Genomic DNA, 21,017 nt, shown 5'->3' with positions numbered 1-21,017 from the left:
CGCCCTATGAAACTCATCCAGCATCCTACAACCACCCACCCCGATCCAGTCACCATAACCAAATCCACTTTTACACAGGCACAAACAGATCACAAAGTCTCATAGCGAAGGGGAAGGAGAGGAGAAAAGGGGAGAGGGGAGTGACAGGAGGAGGGGAAGGACGAGGGCAATGAAATGTCAGACTGGTGGACAAAAGTGAGAGATCTCCACTGAACCCTGCTAAATAAACCATCCAATCTTTAGTGTCTTAAATTCCATCAGTCTATCTCATTTGGGGAGGGGCATGATTTGTTGTGATGGAATGAGAGCTTGCGCAAGAACAGGAGAAGAAGGAGAGGAATGCAAGATAAATCCAATGAGGTAGAGGTGGAGAAATGGGGTTTGACAAGAGCAAAGACAGATTGGAGAGAATGGATGCAGACAGAAGCAGAGAGACGAAGACAGAAGGAGTGAGAGCAAGAAAGATAGAGACATATATGGCTGAGCTGGCTACCTCCTTTGCTGATTAACATGCCTCTCAGACACGGTGAGAGGGATCAAACTTGCACACAATCAGGCCTGGGAGTTATGCCTGCAATGCAATGATTGTGCCTATGTGTGTGCGTGCATGCATGCATGCGTCTGTGTGTGTTTATTTATGTTTGTTTATTTGGATCTACTTCTTGGCACACATGCAGGCATGTGTCTTTGTTCACAGCTGCCTTCTGTGCACAGCTGTCAACTGGAGATGTCTGCTGATTGACACCGCTGTGTGTGAATGTGTTTATATGTGTGTGTGTCCATATACCACTCGAGATGTGACATTCAAAGCAACTGGGAGAGATAAAGCAAAAAAGGGAACCCAGAGTTACTGTAGTGCGTGAACTCATATTGAAAAAAGATACAGGTGGAATATTTCAGACTAAATTGGGCGAGCAGGTGGTTGATTTGTGGTGAGAGAAGATAGTGTGGGAGGGGAAACGAAGGTGAGAGGATGTGGTGAAAAGAGGAAAGAACAGTAGAGAGATGCATGTCTGTGTCTAAGATGCTGATAATATATTGAGTTTGACTCTCTCTCTCTCTCTCTCTCTCTCTCTCTCTCTCTCTCTCTCTCTCTCTCTCTCTCTCTCTCTCTCTCTCTCTCTGTGTGTGTGTATGTGCATACAGATCTACAGGCTTGGGTGCATTAGTATGTGGGTGCCAGTGTGAAATCAGATGTTTGGGACTTAGAGGTACACTTTTCTATCTTAACCAGTGCCAGCCCTGCAATGTCAGGCTTCCACTGGGAGAAGAAACACAGCCTCCCCATCTCTCTTGGTAAAGAGAAAATTCCTTTTAGGTACTGTTCATGATGACAGCAGAGCACGTAACAAGATGATTTTCTTACAAAATTTGACAAAATGAATAAGAAATCCAGACACAGCTTTGGGACATATCATGCCTGAATGATATAGCTTGTGGCCTATGTAGCCATGTCATCAACTTTGTATTTAATGTGTTGACTTGGACAGTAGAAACCAAGCAGTGGCTTTGTTTGACAGAGTTTCATGAACTGTGCAGGAAGGGAAGATTACAGGAGGGGAAGGTAAACACCATTAGCATGCAGAGGTATTGTTGTGAAGCCTAAAATGTATACAAAACACTGTGTTTCTTCCCCTTCTGACAGGTCTTTTCTGCTCTCTAACAGAATCACTTTTGGTGCCCTTTCGCATATTGTATTATGCAGCGGTATCTGTTGTAATGTACAATCTGACCTTGTTCAACAACGTTGTGTTGTGTTAAAGACACCAGGACACTTTTTTTTCCCAGCCACTTGTTATTTTTCAAGGTAGTTGCAGTAGTACAACTTGTCAGTTTTGAAATTTAAAGCAATAGCTTGAAATTTTGTGTAATACACATATTTTTTCTCGTTAAGAGTTTTATGAGAAAATCTGTAGGACCATTTTCTCACCTGTACATATAAACCACAGCATACAGGTCGAGCCATCAGACTGTTAGTTTAGCCTAGCATACAAGAAACTGCATCAAATCTGCAGTCCAGCACCACTAAAAAGGACAATTTTTATATCACATTTATATGTTGTTTGTTCCTTCACTGGGTGAAGTCATTTCCTGAAGCCGCTGCTGGTCGGAGTGGTAACAGTCTTCTCATAACTCTCATCAAGAAAGGGAGTAAGTGTTATTTACCAAAATGTCAAACTACCCTTTTAATACACAAAGAAGCCACTGTGTCCAGTCACACAGGATTAAGACAGCAACTGTAATGTAAACATGTTAAACTGTGGTCATGCAAGATGTTGCTGATCTACAGCAGCTTAAATGAGTGATGCTGACAAAATCAAAAAGCATGTTTCTTTCTTCTTTTTGTTATCCCATTAGCGTTCAGTATTTTCATAAAGATGAGTGAAAACAAGACTAAGATATGATGAAAATAGCTGTGCAGTTGAACCATTTATTGTTATTTACTCTGTAAGAATGACTCATATTACCAGAGGCATATATTGGACTATTAGTAATTGTACTATTGTGTAGAAATAGGCAAAACAGCCTTCAGACTCTGTTTTCATTTTTTGGTAGCCTCCACTTTGCCCCAGATGTTCTATTTTTGCCCACCATCCAACCTCCTGGCCCCACCGACAGTCACTTGTTGCCATTACAATAAATCCACCTCTGTTCCTGATTCACAAGCAAAAAGGGCATACAGTCTCTGAATAGAAACATATTGCCCTATTGAGTTACTCCTGAGTATTTATGCAAGATAATATGTGTCCTTGGGGGAATTTTAGCAGAATAATCACATAAACAGGAATTCTGTCATGCTGCAGAAGCTTTTATTACCATTAGCAAAGTTTCTGTATTATTTATAACCACACTGGAGATTATCGCCTTGTGTGTTTTCCTTTACTGGCTTTATGGAGCCTCCAGCCAGTGATGGATGGATTTGCTTTTAGCCTCCTGTCAGTCTCAGAGTGTGTTTTCTTTTTAAATCTACTGCAATGTAGCTGGGTTCCCCTGAATGTGGATAGTTTGAGTGTGATTTATGGCCGTGGCCCCTGATCCCTGCCCTGCTAATGATGGTTGTAAACTGGTGGGAAGCCAAAGGTCAGGCCTATCTCTGCTGTTGTGATGTGACATCATGTTTCTCCTTGTCTCGTGAAGCATGTTGAAGCTTACAAAATGAAAGAAACAAGGAGAAACAATATGAGGGTATGTGTGCAGTATGGAGAATAAAAGATTTATCCCAGCGCTCCTTCTTGGAGAGTGTTCCTTCTGATTCACAGACCTATAATTAACCTGCAGACGTTGTCAGGCAGTGCTGCAAAATCTTTGTTGTACACCTTCTGGATCGCGTCTACAGCTCCTCTGTCTCCCGATGTCTCTGCAGCTGTAATTTTGAGGACTGTGAAGGTTAATGACAGTGACAGAACTCCGGGGAGACCTCCAGTGATACTCAAAGATATCCATTCATCAACAGTAAGCTATTACAGGTATTACATTACTGCTCTGTCATGCATCGCTCTTTAGTCAGCCTTCCTCTCGCTTGTTAATGGGAGCACATGTGCTGAAGAGAGAAATAGACAGAGATTATCTTATTCCAGCGCCAACCTTTAAATCCCCTGAAATTATATACCCATTAGACACATGGTGTTGTATAAAGAAGATACTGTACTAACTGATGTAATTGGCCCCACTGTCAGGTAGCAGAGACAAAGGACATGTTCTCATGATCTGATTGTGAGAAAAGAGGAGTGTTGTAGATATGTTTTGTCTTGCTGCACATGCTGCACATATTTCCAGCTACATAAATCCACAGTGTTTCTCAGTGCCTGGGAAAACTGTTTCTGTGCTCAAAGGTCGCTCTTCATTTTTCATTGACTGTATACTCCCCCTCATTTTTTCTCTCTTGACCTTTTCACTTTCTGTCCCTCTCTCTCTTTAAATATGTGCAATGTTATTGAGGCTCCAGGATTTCATGGTGATGCAAATATTTAGTAAACACACGCGTGTGTAAGTCTGAAGTAATGGAAACAAACAAACAAACAAACAAAGTCATGTGTACTTTTTCCCCACATGGAGGGAGTTTCTACATCATTTTCACATTAGGTCTGAGAGAGATAGAGGGGGAAGCCTGTGGTTTGGCTTAAGTGAAGACACAAGGCCCAGAAGAGATGAATGTGTTAGCTGCTCTGTTGTTTGCACGTGTGTGTTGAGTTTATAGTGTTCATAAGGGAGAGGTTAAGAGACTGGGGTCAACAAAGCAGACTTTAGGTGCTAAAGTGAAGAATACAAAGGTCAGACATATCGGGTTTCATAGACACAAAGTTAAATGTTGTAATCGCCTCTGAAATTAACTGGAGGCCAATGCAGAGAAGTGACAGGTGTTTTTTTTGTTACCACCCAAAGACATTTTGAATAAGTTGTAGTCAGTCTACAGTCTTTAGTAGGAAAGATGTCTGTCCATACTATACCTCAAGTTTTAAGTCACATACAAATATTCAGTGCCAGCACACGGAGTAGAGTGCACTTTATGTAGCAAGCCTGAAAATATGCAGGAGTATACAAGACAGGGTGCATGACATGTGTCATATTTGACTTTCATGCCAAATTTTGTCCTGTTGCAATCCTGCAATTAAAGGAGTGGTCCTACTGTTTTCCATTGCACTCCTATAACATTGTTGGATTCACAATGGACAGTTTTCAAAACAGTATTAACATCAATGCAGCCAAACCAGGGATGTAGTCTTGCTTTTATTAGAAATATTTTTGGTCCTTGTCCAAACCTGTTGCCTACATTCCACGCAATGCAACTCTTGATACAAAGCTGCAGGCCTCAAGAGGAGTAGTTGGCTACGGAGGTCTGGTAAACACATTACTTTATCCACACTCCTTAATGTTTGTTCATTTTCAAACTTGTAGTTTTCAAGGCAAACAGACATCACTTGAGACAGCTTTTTCAGACTTCAAACAGCTCCTGCTGAAACCTCAAAAACCTTATACTCCCTTCTTCTCATATGCAGTTTTTTTTAATTGCCTAATCTTAAGCATACTTTAGTTCATTTGCCATGAATATAATAATGATAACACTGGTACAGACTATAACTCTGTGTTTTGCAGAATGATCCAATATTAACGTGCAGGTTTGGTGATACGGATGAACCAACACAAAACACACGTTTAAGTTAAGTCTGAATCCATTGGGGAGCCTTTGACTCTCATCATATTTATTAAAATGACAAAACACTTTTTGTTTTACTGGTGATGTGGCTTTAGGACATAAGATCACAATCAACAGTGGAACCCAGATTTATGACCTTTGTGGTACTGTACTTCCAGGGTGAAAGAGTCTAATGAGAACATATTTCCTGCCACAGAGGTTCAGCACCAATAATAAGGATTTGGTTTTGTCTTTGTTGGGTTGCAGGAGGTTGTGAGACATAAAGTTCTTTATGTCTTTAATGCACTCAACCGCTGACTTAAGAAGGTTGAGGTTTCCAGCGGGCAACAATAGTTACTGTATAACAGTGTATCATCAGCATAGTAATGTTTTACGTATTTGATTTATGTGGTCTGTACAGATTGAACAGCAATGGTCCAAGAATTGCCCCCTGAGGGATTTTACTACAATAAAGAGATACAGAAAAATGTTATTCCTTTAGATGAGTTGCAAGCTAGGCAAGTAGAGAGCCAGGAGGTCCTTCCCACTAGGCTCCTCTTGGCTCAGCATTGAAAAAATCTGGCATTGCAAGTGTACTACTGGCTCCATGCTCTTCCTCTCCTCTGTTTCTTTGTCTTTCTGTCTCTCTCATTCCGGACATTCTTTGGCTTCCCTCTCTTTATGTCCGGTGTGACTTCCCCTCTCTGTTTGAATGCCTCACTTGTCTCTCTTTCACCTCTGTTTCTCTTCATCACTCCCTGTAGTGCATTATTTTTGGCATTTTCTTTGTCCTGCCTTGTCCTATCTCCACTCTCCAACCTCCTTTTTATAGCCACTCTGTTCATTTTCATCTTTGCCTTAAAACCTCCCTCCCAGCCTTTTTTCTCATGTCTTGTTTTTTATTCCCGTAATCCCTTCTGTGCACAGCATCTTATGTTATTGCTGATTGAGGAAGATCCAGCATCAGGCTATCACCTGTCATTGATTCTACACACTCCATAAAGCAGGCTCTCTTCTCTCACTAATATGACAATTAGGCCAGTCTCTTTCGAAATCTATGGGGTGTCTTTAAGTCCACATAAAGAAAATGGAACAATCATAAAACCCTTCACTGCTTACTTAATATACTCTCCCATGTACCTACCTGCACAGTCTCATGTACCGAGCTCTGAAGGTCAGTCTTAGTCATGTGGTACAAGAAAAGCAGAGCAAAGTAGAGCTTACCCTTGTGCCTGCGGCAAAGCAGTAATTCTTTGAACATTAATTTCTCTTAAAAAGTTATTAAGTGTTTTAAGGATAAAGCTCAAAGTCTTTTGGTAGTTTGCGTCTGTCTCCTTTGCAATAACAAAGGTTATTAGAGCTTGAAACCCTTCAGGCTGTTGTTGGCTCCACTACATCATCTTCCACTGGTAAGGTAATTTCCACTTATGTCATAGGACAGACATAGGGACAGACAATGTCTTGTGTGTGAATATTTCAAAGAGAATACAGATCTTTGTGCAGCTATTATCAGTCAAAGAAAACTGGTTGTCTTTTTATACATTCAGCAAACAAAGATCAATATTTGCATGTAGTTGGGCCTGAGTCATCTAGAAAATGTAAGTCAAATTTTCAGTCCAGTATTAGCTCTGCTTTTAAAAATCTGTCTCTTTAGCCACTAAATTCTCCACTGTATTCATGAGAATTGTGAGAGTGAACCCAAACGATCAAGTTGTGGCCCATACAGCTTAACTCTGTGCTAAAAGAGGGTAAAACATTCTCTTGAGCTGATGGGAACTATAAAGTAAAGGTTATAACTCTCTGTAGTTTATTGAGACCATCTTCTTTCACATACAAGTAGTCATGTGATCCATTGATAATATAAAAACATTGCTTACTGAAGCTTTAGTATGTACAATACTTGAAAATACTTGAAAAATGTGCAATACTCTATATAGTGCTATACTCTATATAGAAAATATTCATAATTTTTGGTGAACAAAGGAATATATCACTGCCTTGCACAAAGATAATAAAAGGATTTTAATGGAAACAGTTGTTTTGAAGCTAGACGGAAAGGGATTATATCAGGCTATTGCTTGAGTACTGTGTTCTACTAGCACTGATACCTCTGTATAATAGCTGACAGCCCCTCTGTTAAATATTTTAATCATAAATACCCTAACTACCACAGTGTCCCTATTAATGCTGCTCTATTTCATTACAATTTTTCCTATATCTAGGACAAGCATAATCTCGGTTCTCTTTCAACTGTCCAATCTTTATTGCAAGAACCTTTTGGCTGTGAAATGAAAACACACTGAGAGTGTGCACATGAACAAGACTGAAGCTAAGGGAGAGCAAGAGAGAAACCAAACTGTAACTAGTGAAAGGGGAAAGCTAGAGACACACTGAGGAGAGGAGAAAGCAAGAGCCATGGCAACCATAATAAGTGACAAAAAACCATTTCAGAGCATATTAGCGCCTTCATTTGATGACGAGGTGTTCTATTTGCATGCAAAGTATCCAAACCCCAGGGGTAGAGGGTCAAGATCTCAGTATAACCAGCATCCAGTTCCAGATTATAGACACTGCTCACATCTCTTCTTTGCTGTCAAACCATTTTCTCTTCTCTTTCTGTAGCCTGACCTGACTTTGTGTCAGTACAGTATCAATCCCCATTAGGGCTTTACTAAAGACACTAGACATCATTGATTAGTTGGTGATCTGTTATCAACATTATCTGTGTTGGTCACAGTCTGAGGTTGTGTTGATGGGGTCCAGGGAGACACAGCATCCTCCACCCATAATTCTCTCCCACCTTTTTCTCCCACAGCAGCTAAATGATCTCTTAATGGCTTTGTTTCAGAAATTACCTGCTCAAACACCCGTAATCAAATTGATCTGAGGTGGTGAAAACAGACAAATTAAAAAGTCTCTGTTAATCCTGTCGAAGTGAATGGAGCATGTTGGTGAGCTCAGGAGTGTTGTTTCATTAATAGTAGCCAAAGGCTAGCTGAAGTGGATTGGGGTGAAGTCGGGCATTAAAGCTCAGACTGAAGATTCATATGCTATGGCTTGTATTGTTCCTCCAATGTCAACACATGCCTTCTGAATTAAACACACAGTATGTAATATCAGCTACCAGTGCTCTGTCAGTCAAAATGATGAAAACAAAAGATGCGGTTTGACAATATAGTGAAATAGCATGGGATCATGGGAGTTGTTGTCTTTGTTGTTAAACTGCAACCATTACCTGTGAAAAATTGATGTGGCATGACTCAGGCAGAATTGCTTAGATATGAGGTATGATATTTTTAAGTTTTATTCATGTTAAGTTAATCAGGTTTACTGACTACCCTCCTCACTCCCTGACTCTCTCCCAAAAGTTATAGCAGCAGGCGAACCATTGAAATGCACTGTTACCATGAATAAAATTTCAGCTTTCTTTGGGTTTGAATGTTGCTGGAGATATTTTGGATGATTTGATAAGTGCACAACCAAGTAAAAGATATAAGCAAGATCTAATAGTTTTTAGGTAATTTAATTGGGAAATATTATATACTATATTTAACTTTTCACCCAAATAAGATGATGAAATGTGCCTGAAATGGTGCCTGAGATGAAGCTCATCTTGTCTTGGGACAGCAGTCCAGGAGACATCCTGACCAGATGCTCCAACCACCTAAACTGGCTCCTCTTGATGCGGAGGATCAGCGGGTCTACTCTGAGCCCCTCCTGGATGTCCAAGCTCCTCACACTATCTCTAAGGCTGAGCCCAGCCATCCCATGAAGGAAACCCATTTCAGTTGTTTGTATCCATGATCTTGTTCTTTTAGTCACTACTTTGGTCAGAGCTCATGACCACAGGTGAGGGTTCGGACATAGGTGGACCGGTAAATTGAGGCTCCAGGAAGATCTTTCTTCACCACAACAGACTGGTACAGTGTCCACATCACAGCAGATGCTGCTCCAATCCACCTGTCAATCTCCCACTCCATTTTGCCCTCAGTTGTGAACAAGACCACAAGATACTTGAACTCCTCTGCACGGGGCAGCAACTTTCCTCTGACCTTTTCTGGATGAGAACCATGGCCTCAGACTTAGAGGTGCTGATCCTCACCCCAGCCGCTTCACACTTGGCTGCAAACCACCCCAGCGTGAGCTGGGATGATGCGGGTGATGCCAACAGGGTGAGAGACGGAAAGCAAAGGTCGCTGAACCTGACACCCTTCGCCACTTGGCTGTGGCTGGAAATTCTGTCCATAAAGATTATGAACAGACCAGTGTTCAACAGCCAGGACAGCACTGTTCATCTCAAATCTGAGCTTTAACTAACAGACAGATGCTCCTTTCCAGCACCCTGGCATAGACTTTCCCAATGTGGCTGAGGAGTGTGATCCCTGTATAGTTGGAACACACCACCCTGGTATGCCACCCCAAAGGCACTGTCCCTGATGACCACATAATGTTGCAGAAGGATGTCAGCCATGACAGCGCTACAACATCCAGAGCCTTAACAAAACTCCAGGCGGATCTCATCCAACCTTGGGGCACCGCCACTGCCGAGTTGTTTAATTGCCTCAGCGACTCTTCGAGACTGACTGAAAGTCTGTCTCCTTGGTCTCACCAAACTCCTCCCACATTTTAGCTTCAGCAACTGCCTGAGCTGCACATCATTTGGCCTGCCAGTAGCTATCAGCTGTCTCAGGAGTCCCACAAGCTACCCAACTCCCACCTAAGGCAGAGCTTCGGCTGAGATGAAGCTCAGTCCTTGAATATGTTTGGCACAACAATGGAAATACTGTCCCCCCAGTGAAAAAAACTGACACAATAATTTGCTATTGTCAGTGTAGTTTTGAACTTTTCTTAAATCCACAGAGCCCACACATTGTGGCAGCTTCAGTATGACTTCAGTGACATCTACTGCCATTTCAATTTCGAACACGGAGTGCAATAGTACCCTGGGGTTGAATGTTTCAGATTAGTGTCTCCTTCAAGTGGCAAAATGTACATGTGACTTGCAGTATGCCTTGTTCAATGATAATGGCACACTACTAGCTTGTGCTTGTGCCATGCAGTGAGACTTCTCAATGGACTCGGCTGCAGCCATTTGTCATAATTACAGTGAAACTTTTGCTCTGAATGCCACACACACAAATTCGCTTTTATGCTTGTGTTGTGTATCTACTTATTCTCCTATCCCATGAAATTGTATAGCCCAGGGTGTCTAATTATACTAATCGAATGCGTACCGCCTGACATTTATTCATGCATTATTAATAGAAGAAACAATAGAATCTCCAATCGACTTCCTGACTTCTCATCTTCTCTCTCTCTTAATGTTTCTCACTTATCTCTCTCTCCATCTCTCTCTCTACCCCGTGACCTCCTTTCTTCTCTTGATGACTCTTTCCCTTCACCTCCTGCAATTTTGCTTGTGGGTGTTGAGTAATTAGCATGCCTCCCACTTTTATTCTGATGTCAGAGCAGGGAATTTGAGAAATGTCCCATAAAGATTATGTGTCCTGATAAGGTTATGTCTGGGACACCATAAAAGAGACGGGCTGCACAATGGCTGTTTGTATCCTTCGGGGGAGACCAACAGTGAATGAGATGGAGAGAATGAGAAAAAAACTGAAAATGCCTGAGAGAGGGAAATTGTTCATATATGCCAGCATTCTTCATGCTGCATTTACTCTGTTTAATTTTACTTTAATTTAAGATTAAGATGAATTCATCAATTATTGTACTTACCACATCTCCCTGTGTGTTTTATAAATTTACTATACTTACTTTATTTGACTTTACTTAAATTACTATACTTACTATATGGCCAGAGCTATGTTGAATCCCCTGTATATGTACAAATGGTGATGGTTTGAGACACTCTGTGCCGAATTTGCATGCTCTCCTGGTGCCCGAGTTGTTTTTTTTCTGGGTACTCCAGCATCCTCACACAGTCCCAAAACCATGCTCATTAGGTTAACTGGCCTCTCCACGTTGCCGCTAGGTGTGAGTGTGTGAACATGTGTGATTATCTGTCTTTGTGTGTCAGTCCTATGACTGACTGGCAACCAGTCCAGGGTGGGGTATAGAAAATGGATGGATGGATAAAATGTTGAATTCATAAATGTCTCACTGGCGTGATTCTGCGCACTTAGGACATTGGCCTCAGCCTAACTTGGCTTAATGATTCTTTTCTACTTGGGATTCTGTTAATACTAGCGTATGTTTTAGCATCTATAATTATCCCATAATGTGTTTATTCCTGTTAATTAATGCAGTGTAGACCTTTTGCTCAGCAAAGTTACATCGTGTTGCTACAGTGATATTTTACAGAAGAGTGTGATTCCAACTATATGTTAACTTTTTGGGCAGTTTTCTATCTCAATGTGAACATGGGACCTTCCCCAGTTTTGTACTAAAGAACTGTGCTGGCCTACATGAGAGCATGGAGCATTGACCTCACCCCCTTTCATCACCTTTGGGGAAAGCTGTTGGGGAGGCTGTTACAGCGGTATACTAATGCTAATGTTTTTTGGAAAGACATGTTTATTTAGCACAGATTCATATAATGTTCTGGTGTCCGCATACTTTTCATTGTAGTGTATTTAATTTCATATATGTAGAATCTCATTTTATTGTATTATATTTATTGCTGTTCTTGTTGGATTCAAAGTTTATTGTATTAACTTAAATTTCAATCTGCGATAAAATACAGTCTTTGCCAGTAATGCTCTCAAACCCATAATGCAGTTCGGTTGCCTAAATTAAAAAACTAAATTGAAGACATGAGGAGAGTGTAGAGACTGGTGTGAGGGATGCATAGTGTGATAGCGTACATTCAGCGTTTGTTTTTGCATTGTTTTACACACTGTTCATCTGTGACCACAGTAAAATGCTAAGAAGTTTTGCATAAAGAAATACAAATTCGATATGTAGCATGCAATGTTTGCGTTTGTGGCAGTGGAGATTTTAAGGTCTCTCCACTTGATTTTCAAAACAAATTACTTGATGTTGCATTCAGCGCTGGGATGACAACAAGATGAACGCTGAGTTATGGGGTAAACTAAAGTGTGTTTCGAAGAAAACACAATTCCATGCCAGGATCAAATGGAGAGGAACAATTGATAGGTGATGACAGATCAGTCAGAGCTCAAGATAATAACAACTTGAATAAAAATGGTTGTTGCATGCACATTTAATTCCACCACACATATGCTATAGTAGCATAGTTGCAGTTGCAAAACAGCACACAGAGGAAGTGTCCACCCAGTCATGCTGACTGAGGTTTGTGGTTGCAGTCAGTAGCAATTCTGAGAGCTTTTCTCCTGCGAGGTGGAGTGTTTGATGCATTTTCTAGATGGATCTCTGAGGGTAACTTAATTTGGGTATCATTTGTATCCAAATGAATCACATCCGAGACCTGAATGCGCCTCTGTACAGCCTGATGAAAAATACAGACAGTTTAGCGCTGCCGTCAGAGAGGTGATTTGTGTCGCTGGCACGCATTTAATCTAAGTAAACCACTACTTCTCTCCCTCTCTGGGTCTTTCGTATTCCAGATAATGCTTGATGTCTGGAATGTTGTTGAGCTTTTCACTCACTCTCAGCCTGTACAGATTTTCCATTTATCTACTGGCCATACGTTGCCCTCTCTCTGTCCACAGTGTTGACCCATTGTCTCTTTCTCATTCTTTTCTCAGTTGTATTGTATGTGACGAGTTGTTAGATGTGGTCATGTCGTGCCACAGTGATCAGTCTGCATTCAGAGCTGATTGGACACTTCTCCTTCAGTGGATGACTAAATGCCTCATTCTGAGAAACTGTTTATCTCTCACATCAGGGCACAGAGATAGAGATGCAGTGGGACTACAAAGATAGAGCTTCAGTCAAGATATCCACTCAGACAATTAGTTAGTCGGTGATTTATGCGTGTCTCACTCCTCTGCTTCATTTACTCACTCGATTTTCATCTTTTTTATCTTTTAAAAAAAATATCCACAGATTCCACTGTTGTGTTGCTATGAAGACTGTGGCCCCTCCGTCCTTCTTCCTGCTGTGTTGCCTGCTCCAGACGGCCCTCTCTGCATTCCCTGAGGAACCAGGGCCTCTCAACTTCATCCCCACTGAAGGTATTGACCTCCTGACTTTCTCGCCCTCTAGCCGCCTACTCCCCTGCATGCCTCTCTCCCAGGTCGTCATGTGTGAGGTGTGGGGTCATACCCTAACATGCAGGGTGTTGAACCTGGCGGGGGTGGAAGCGGCTTAGGGTCATGGTTTGGGCTGTGGCGGTAAGACAGGCTCTCACACGAAGAGTGTTGACTGGTGTGCAGGGCAGAAGGTGTGGGGTCACACTCAGGAATGAGACCAGAGTGAAGGACAGGGCTTTTGAATTCATGACTTTCCCACATATAAACTCATACCCTCAAGAGACACGGCTTCTACACACTCAGACTTTGAGTCTCCATATCAGCTTGGCAGTCTCCAGCTTAGGCCAGACCTTGATTGATTGCATTCAATAGTATTGATTGATGGTTTCCCAGCCAAGTCCAGAGCCCTCTCGACATATCAATACCAAACAGTAGAGTGTAGAGGTTATCAGGCTACCGAGAGCTGGACTGGAGCAGCTGCATTAGAATCAGTAGCTGTGGTTTACAGCAAGTATGTTATAGTAGAAAAGGCAGGTTCACTCGATGGACAAAGAAGAGAAATGGAGGAAAGTGTGCGAGTGAACAGAGAGAGAGAAGATGTGGTGGACAAGGAGAGAAAAGAATGATTCACAGTGGGTCTCAGGATGGAGTCCCATGGATACCATAGGAAGACATGACAGGATTGAAATAAAGAAGAAGCATTCAAAGTATAGAGGTGAATAAGAAGAGGAAATGGATGAATGGACTATAGGGTGGGATATAAAGGAGCAATGATGGAAAAGCAGAGAGAAGATCAAAGGATATCAGCTGAAAATAGTCTTATTCACCAAAGTCAAGGACAAAGACAAATAGCCTCACTGGTTTTACAGAGTAATCCATCTGATTTATATGCAGCTGTTATTTCTGATCCTCTCTTAACTTTATTTTTTTCTGTGTGTCTTTGCACATTAGCTGGACAACATAATAATAACATACTGAAAATGCACAACCGCTTTTATCTTAGATTTCTCTCTGTTCAGGTTTCCTGCATTTCATTTTACTTTTTTTCATGTTTTTGAAATGCCCCTTGTCTCTGAGTGTCACTCTTTTTGAATTATCTGAATCAGTTTGCTGAACAGAAAAAATAAAACATGAGGTATCGTTCAGACCTCTTTCATTTTCCGAGGATTATTTGTTTCTTGTAGCTCAGTTGCTGCTCTGCTCTGTGTCTTGTTACATAGCAGATATGCTGCTGTTTCAAATGCAGGTCTCAGACTTCTTTGCACATCACCCTGAATGCCTGTTACTACCTCTGAACTGTCAAAACAAACTAACACAAAACCACTTTTATGTTGACTGTTTTTGTAAAAGATGGATGTCAGTTTGGGATGAGCCGCTGTGTGTTTCTGTCTCCCGTTCACTGACAGTGGCGAGAAGACACCCTGTGTTTCTGGGCCGACCCCACCGAACATGGCCGAGGCAAGAGCCTCTACACATCCAGAGGATCCTCCAAGTCAATCGGACACTCTACATTGGAGCCAGGTACAACACACATCATCAGCACCCACAGACACACTATTCTAGTTATTCTTGTGCAACTTCACCTACAGTAAGAAAAAGTTTTAAGAAATCCTGTGATGGTCTTTGATTCAAGTACAGACATATCTCTGTCAGAGTCATTTTCAGATTCTGTGTCTCTTTGATTGACGGTTACCATTATATTTGTTGCCAGGCATTGCTTTAGGAGTTATAGTGTCTGAGCCTCAAAAGTAAACTTGCTAATAAACAGATCACAAGTATTTCTGCCCAGCACATATTCCTCGTTCTGCTGGGGCGAGAGGATACTATGACACTGTGTTTTAGCACAGCTGTTAGCAATCGTTTCCTCCTATACACAAAACAAACTGGAACAAGTTCAAGTTGGCACAGCTAAGTTCATCCACACAGCCCCACAAAGTAACAAAAGGAAAGCTTGTTTAGGTAGCAGCTACTCACGGATGCAGTTGGTGAACTATTTACCTACTGATATAATTATTATATGACTATTTCTAGTCAGTCACAATCATACCTTTATAATAGCTCGATAGCAGATGCAACGATGGCGTTATTCTACGCAATGAGAATTGCTCACCTGGAGCCAAAAAAGGTTTCTAACTTCTGGATTCAGCACCTGAGTACATGGCCCACTATATATGCAGTTTTTCTCCCACTGGCCCCTCCACTGACTTCCCACTTATCCCGTAGACTTATCATTGTGATGGCAGCAGAGATTTTAATAGCTTTTCTTGGCTCAGGGACAGTTTTACAAATATAAAACCTTAATGGATCAAAAGTTCATAATAGGAAGGCTCGTAACTGACCTTGTTTGTAGTTTGAGATACTGGGTCAACAGTTTTACAGATATCTCTTTAATAATTGTGGTTTGTAGTAACACAGTTGGTGACTGGTCTATATATAAGGCTATATAGACCTAGACGGTACAGTACAGTTAGGCTACAATAGCTTCCTCTGTTTTGGACTCTCCAGCTTTTGTGTCCCATTCAGTAAATCCACTGATTGGGCCAGTTTTACTGAAGTGTTTTAATTTCTTGCTGATATAAATGCTGATGCCTTAGCAAGAATTGCATGATTTAAACATTAAAAGTTGGATATAATAATTAAGGATGCTGCCATAACCTCCACCTATTCACAAGTTCTGTTATCTCTGCTGGTTACTTGCTAAAGTGAATACACTAACTCTATTAGATCACTACAGAGAGAGATGAGGTTTTTTGTAACAAATCTGTTATTAGCAGCTGAAATTTGGCAGGGTAAATGTTTTCTAGTTTGGTCTCCAAATAATGATGGTCCCCATATGTCTGTCACTCTGGTGAATGTGCTGATCCTGGACAGACAGTAGCACTGATGGTCAGGAGGGCCAGACGAGGACAGCCTGCTCAGCTGCACCAGGTTTACACTGTAAAGCTACATCTGCTGCTCCCCCCCGGAGCCATTCAGGAGCCGACCTGAAACAGACTGAGCTAACAAAAAACACACACTTCAAGATTTACTGCCCAAGTTGTCCAAAAAAATAATTTAGTTTGAAACATGCTTAAAAAAAGACACAGTTGGTTTCCACATATGGCGCTGGTTATTTGCTGTAGTGGCAGCCTGAAAGACGACTGAAGTGGTTTCCAATAAGAGACGCCACTGTGGTCCAGGAAATGACCCAGTCCCCGGCCTCCAGCTGATCTAACCTCACTACGGAGAGTTGGTAGTAAATATATCAAACCATGTAACATGGTTCCAGCCAAGCTGTCTGTGCTGAGAGGGTCTACAAGCACGCACATGCCTGATAAAACTGCCCACAGATAACTACTGTATGGAAACTGCAGCTCTCCTTTGAAATATAACCAGAGCCATGAAGCAGTCAGAGACGTTAATCTCAATTTACTGCTACAGATATTCTTACTGAAAAGGTAAACTGATATGAATGTTTCAGCCAACTAGATGATAATGAAATGCTAGACTGGCAGGCGGAAAGATGAGAGAGGCGAGGGGGGTTGATGACATCTTGAGAGTTTCAGGGAAAGAGCGCTTCAAGAGTATTTTTTTTTAATATGTTTTTCGTGAGTGGCTAATAGTGTTTGCAGCTTCCTGACATAAAATGATCAGTCTAGAAGAAAACAGATCCATGTGCAAATGCTTGTGTGAGCCACAGAAAGCTCAGGGGGGAACCAGAGTTGTAAAATGTATAATGTATAAATAAGTACCTGTGCAGTGGCAGGTATGACTGCCAAAAGCTCCTACAGAGTGCAAGGCCTGATAAGGCGCCTCACTCATCCCCAAATCCTGTCACTATTAGCATAGCTGCTCCTCAGACTGCAAGCACTGCTAAATCCCTGCCCCAAGCACCTGCTGAGAGCAGCTACCTCTCCCTGTCCTTTTTCCATCCCTGCCAAATGAAAGTAAACTATGTATTTGGCTGGCGACAGGTGGAGTTAAGCACCTTGCTGTGCTAAGCCCCATTTCACTGGTGTCAAGATGAGCAGCTGTGGTTTCTGTGGTCCTCAACCCTCACTCCGATCAAAAGGGCCAATCCACCCAAATATAAATCAATTTGTAAGTGTTTATTTATTGACAAGATGACCAAAAGAATGAAGGCAACTCCCTATTAACTGCTCCAATTGCGATAAAGCTTTAAGAGGCTTTTGCCATCGGTGTGTGTGTGTGTGTGTGTGTTTATGTTTTGCATTAGGTGGAAAGGGAAAGTGTGTTAACTGACTGCCTGGCTGGAGGTGATTCATTTTATTAGCCCACAGACACTGAGCTCAGAGGTCACTGAGGGTCATGAGGCAGTCACAGCCGGGTCAGATGCCTCATGGCAGACAAACAGGGGAGATGCTCCGTTGTGGCAAAAACTGGGATGCTTGGGAGGTAAAGCTGCCAGGCTGTGTGGCTGTGACCCAACTAGCAGAGAAAGTTGAGTTCAGCTAAACTGACTCAACAAATCAAGCACTAAAGGTAATATAATAAATGATCGTACTATTTTAGACACAAAGATAAACTCTGCAAAGTAAACTACAAATACAACAGCAGAGGACAATTACTATTGAGTGGAACAAAAGCATTCATCTGTTTTCTTATGTGTGCAAGTTGAAAATTCAGATGTGTGAGTGCTGGAAGGTTACCAACAATTAAATCAATTGCATAGCTGCAGTAGTGGTCATGATAGTGAAAAAAGTAGCAAAAGTTCCCACCATAGATTTCCAGAGCCAATGGTGGCATCTCAAAATAGCCTAAAAAGCACAGTTGCCACCACAATTAGTTTTAAGCAGCTCCTACTTTTCATTCATATTTATTGCATGGTGGGAAAACAGTCTCTGTCACATTGGAAATGCAAACAGACTCATTCTAGTTCATTAAAATAAGTTCATTAAATAATATATTAGTAGGCTATACTTAACGTTATTACTATTTAATTTCATGCCAGTATTAAAAGTGTTGCTCATTTTGTATTTCCTCTCTAGGATTTTCTGATTGAAGGGTTTTACTTTCTTTTAATTGGTTCTGATTCCACACATAGACGTGCCACAGAGAGCTCTGCCTCAGTCAGCACAAGTGTCTGGGTAACGGGGTGGTCGGCTCCAATCTTTCCATCCCAGGACCAGCTTTTCCCGCATACTTCATTTGCAGGCTCAGGGAGGTTCAGCGCTGTTCGAACTAAGCCACAGAACAGCTGCAAGCAAGAAGAGGAGTAGGAAAATTTAAAAAATGTAGGAAAAACTTGGTGGCTTAAGATGTCTTGACCTTGAGTCTGCTGTTGTTTGGCAGAGCAAAAGGAGAAAGTTCGTGAGCTGGTCAAGTAAGAAATCTAGGAAATGTTTACAGTTTCTCTTGATTCTTTGTTGACTTTGTATTAGCCAGGTCACAAAGGGTCAAAGGTATGAAATAACAGCTCAGACACATGCGCATCCAGACAAAGAGAAATACGAGATTTGTAGGTTTAATTTTTTTAGATTTGTAGGTTTTAGGACCAGGTTTTGTAAGTAAATTATGATCTAATCCAGTGAGTCAAGGATACTCGAAGCTGTGTGCACATCCTGCCACATAAAGAATAATACGATTTTTACACTGTTCACATGGAAGTCCTTAATCTGAGTTGTAACTTCTCCTAAATCCAGTGCACATTATATAAACAAAAAAAAAACATGCAGGCCACAGGCTTTGCATCATTTGAACAACCTGGAAGGCAAAAGATGAGATGGAAAGAGAAAAAGAAGCAGCATAAATAATTCCCCCTCCTCTGCACTGTGAGAGGCAACATTGCTGGCTGCCATCCATTCTGACTAGGAGGCCTGGTGCTATATTCATTATGTTAATGCTGAGACAACGCTGAAGCAGCCTGGATGAGATTATGCTTCACACTTTGGCCCACTCCACTGTTTGGAGAACGCTTAAACTCTGACCTGTTAAGCAGGGATGCATCAAGCAAGTGTTCTTTGATTTCACACTTCTCCGCCACTTAGTCGTCCTGTTCTGCAAGGGTTGAGTACAGAATGCACTGGGAAGAAAATTCAGCCCTGAACTTTTGTCCAAGCCTGCTCACCTATTGGCTTGCAATCACCTGTTTTTTGTTTGTTTGTTTGTTTGTTTGTTTTTTTAATTAATACGATTGGATAACACATTCTGCTAAAACACAATGTTAGTACAAGAGTAATGTCACTCTCCCTTAATATGCTTCTGTGTCCTCTCACTTTGACATCACGGTTAGAAGTCACACTAAGTTGGACTCGAATGGCATCCCACCTGAATCAAAGTAACGAGTGCTAGCCAGTCACAACGCAGGAGGGCGAGACTTGGCATAGAATGGATGGGGAAAAATTATTGCTGGTCTCTCTCACCATATATAGGGCCATGCTGAAGCAAACTGAATAAAGAGTAAGTACTAGCTTCTGCTAGTTCTTACTCCTGATTCTTACTCAAGGGGAATGAATTATTTTCAACCAGTGAGGATGAATTATTCAGACTGGAGTAACCTGATGGCCTACCTGTGCTCTCATCATGTTCACTTTCTCACAACTCTCTCTTCTGGAAAAAAAAAAAACAAAAACAAAAAAAACAGATGCAAATACGCACTGATATGCACAGTCAGGTGGTAAAGAATATTCACCTGAGCAGGTGCTTTTTCATGGCTGCAAATATGATGACCTCTCTCTGTCAAAAAAAGAAAGCAAAACCAAGAAAACATGCAGCACAGATGGGAGGCAGAGCTGGATCAGAGATGGGATCGATAGTGCTGCAATGACACAGCTATGGCAGATTTACAGATTAGCCCATTCAGAGCTTGGCTCTTTGCTTAGATGAAGCCCAAGCCTCAGATCCATCCCAGCAGATACCAAGGCCTTGATCAATATGCAAACGTCAGCTTTTAGCTGCCTAGCCCAGCTCTCATTTAGCTGGCATTTTCTCTGGAACATCCAAGGTTACTGCAGAATTATTGGCAGATTAAGAGTGCGAGAAAGCAGTGTTTGGGATATCATGAATACATGCATGGTGTTGGACCACGTGTAGGCAGCATGTGGGGGTATGCAAGCATCAGTATAAAGACTTGATTAAATCATCCATTAATTTAATTTCAGGCTTTTGAATAAGACTAATAAGCCGAATTTGGAACCTAGGAGCAAATTCAATGCAGCAAGTCAAGTTTAATGAGTGAAGGCAAAAGGCGACTGGGAAATATGAGACATCATTATGCAGTCGGGTACCATTTCTCATTTATACTGGATGAAACAGAAGACATTGTAAAGCTGTTCCCTAATCTCTGAGGGTCTGATCAACTTGAAATGAATAGATGCCTCCGATATGTGTGCATTAGCTGCACACACAGAATTATTGAGTAAAACTACGTAGATTTAATATACAGTGGAAATATTCATATTACAAGTGTGTATTAAGCCTGTGGCCTGGATTTGCCTTGACTTGCTCTGTCCTGAGCTAGCAATAACACCTGTGCTGTGCCTCTGCTTTAAACTGGTATTCATGGTTTGCTTAGCACAGTATCTTGTCTCACCTTAAGATTTGGGTAGTGCTGTGTTGGCTGAGTGCCCCTCTTACTCTATCTCTCTCTGTCTTTCCCTCTCCAGGGATGACCTTTACCGTGTGGAGTTGGACATGGTTGCAGGAGATGAGATGTTCTACAGCAAGGTGAGCACCTTCTGGACAGACAGAGAACATTTAAAATTTTTAAGTGGATGTACTCGTTACTGGCCTGGAAAATGTCATTTTCT

General features: G+C 41.6%; 1 protein-coding gene across 1 annotated transcript in view; it reads left to right on the top strand.

Moving 5' to 3' along the window:
- Positions 1-21,017, top strand: part of sema6bb (sema domain, transmembrane domain (TM), and cytoplasmic domain, (semaphorin) 6Bb) — a 128,132-nt gene that overhangs the window by 43,066 nt on the left and 64,049 nt on the right. Inside the window, exons 2-4 of the mRNA XM_046392830.1 lie at positions 13,124-13,251; positions 14,676-14,790; positions 20,874-20,934. Coding sequence (XP_046248786.1) covers positions 13,143-13,251; positions 14,676-14,790; positions 20,874-20,934 — 285 coding nt within the window. The 5' untranslated portion in view covers positions 13,124-13,142. The remainder of the gene's footprint in view (positions 1-13,123; positions 13,252-14,675; positions 14,791-20,873; positions 20,935-21,017) is intronic.

Source organism: Scatophagus argus, chromosome 6 (assembly GCF_020382885.2).
Source record: "Scatophagus argus isolate fScaArg1 chromosome 6, fScaArg1.pri, whole genome shotgun sequence".
In the NCBI taxonomy this organism is placed as follows: domain Eukaryota; kingdom Metazoa; phylum Chordata; class Actinopteri; family Scatophagidae; genus Scatophagus; species Scatophagus argus.
The sequence above is the reverse complement of the archived record's forward strand: the minus strand, read 5'-3'. Positions and strand labels throughout refer to the sequence as shown.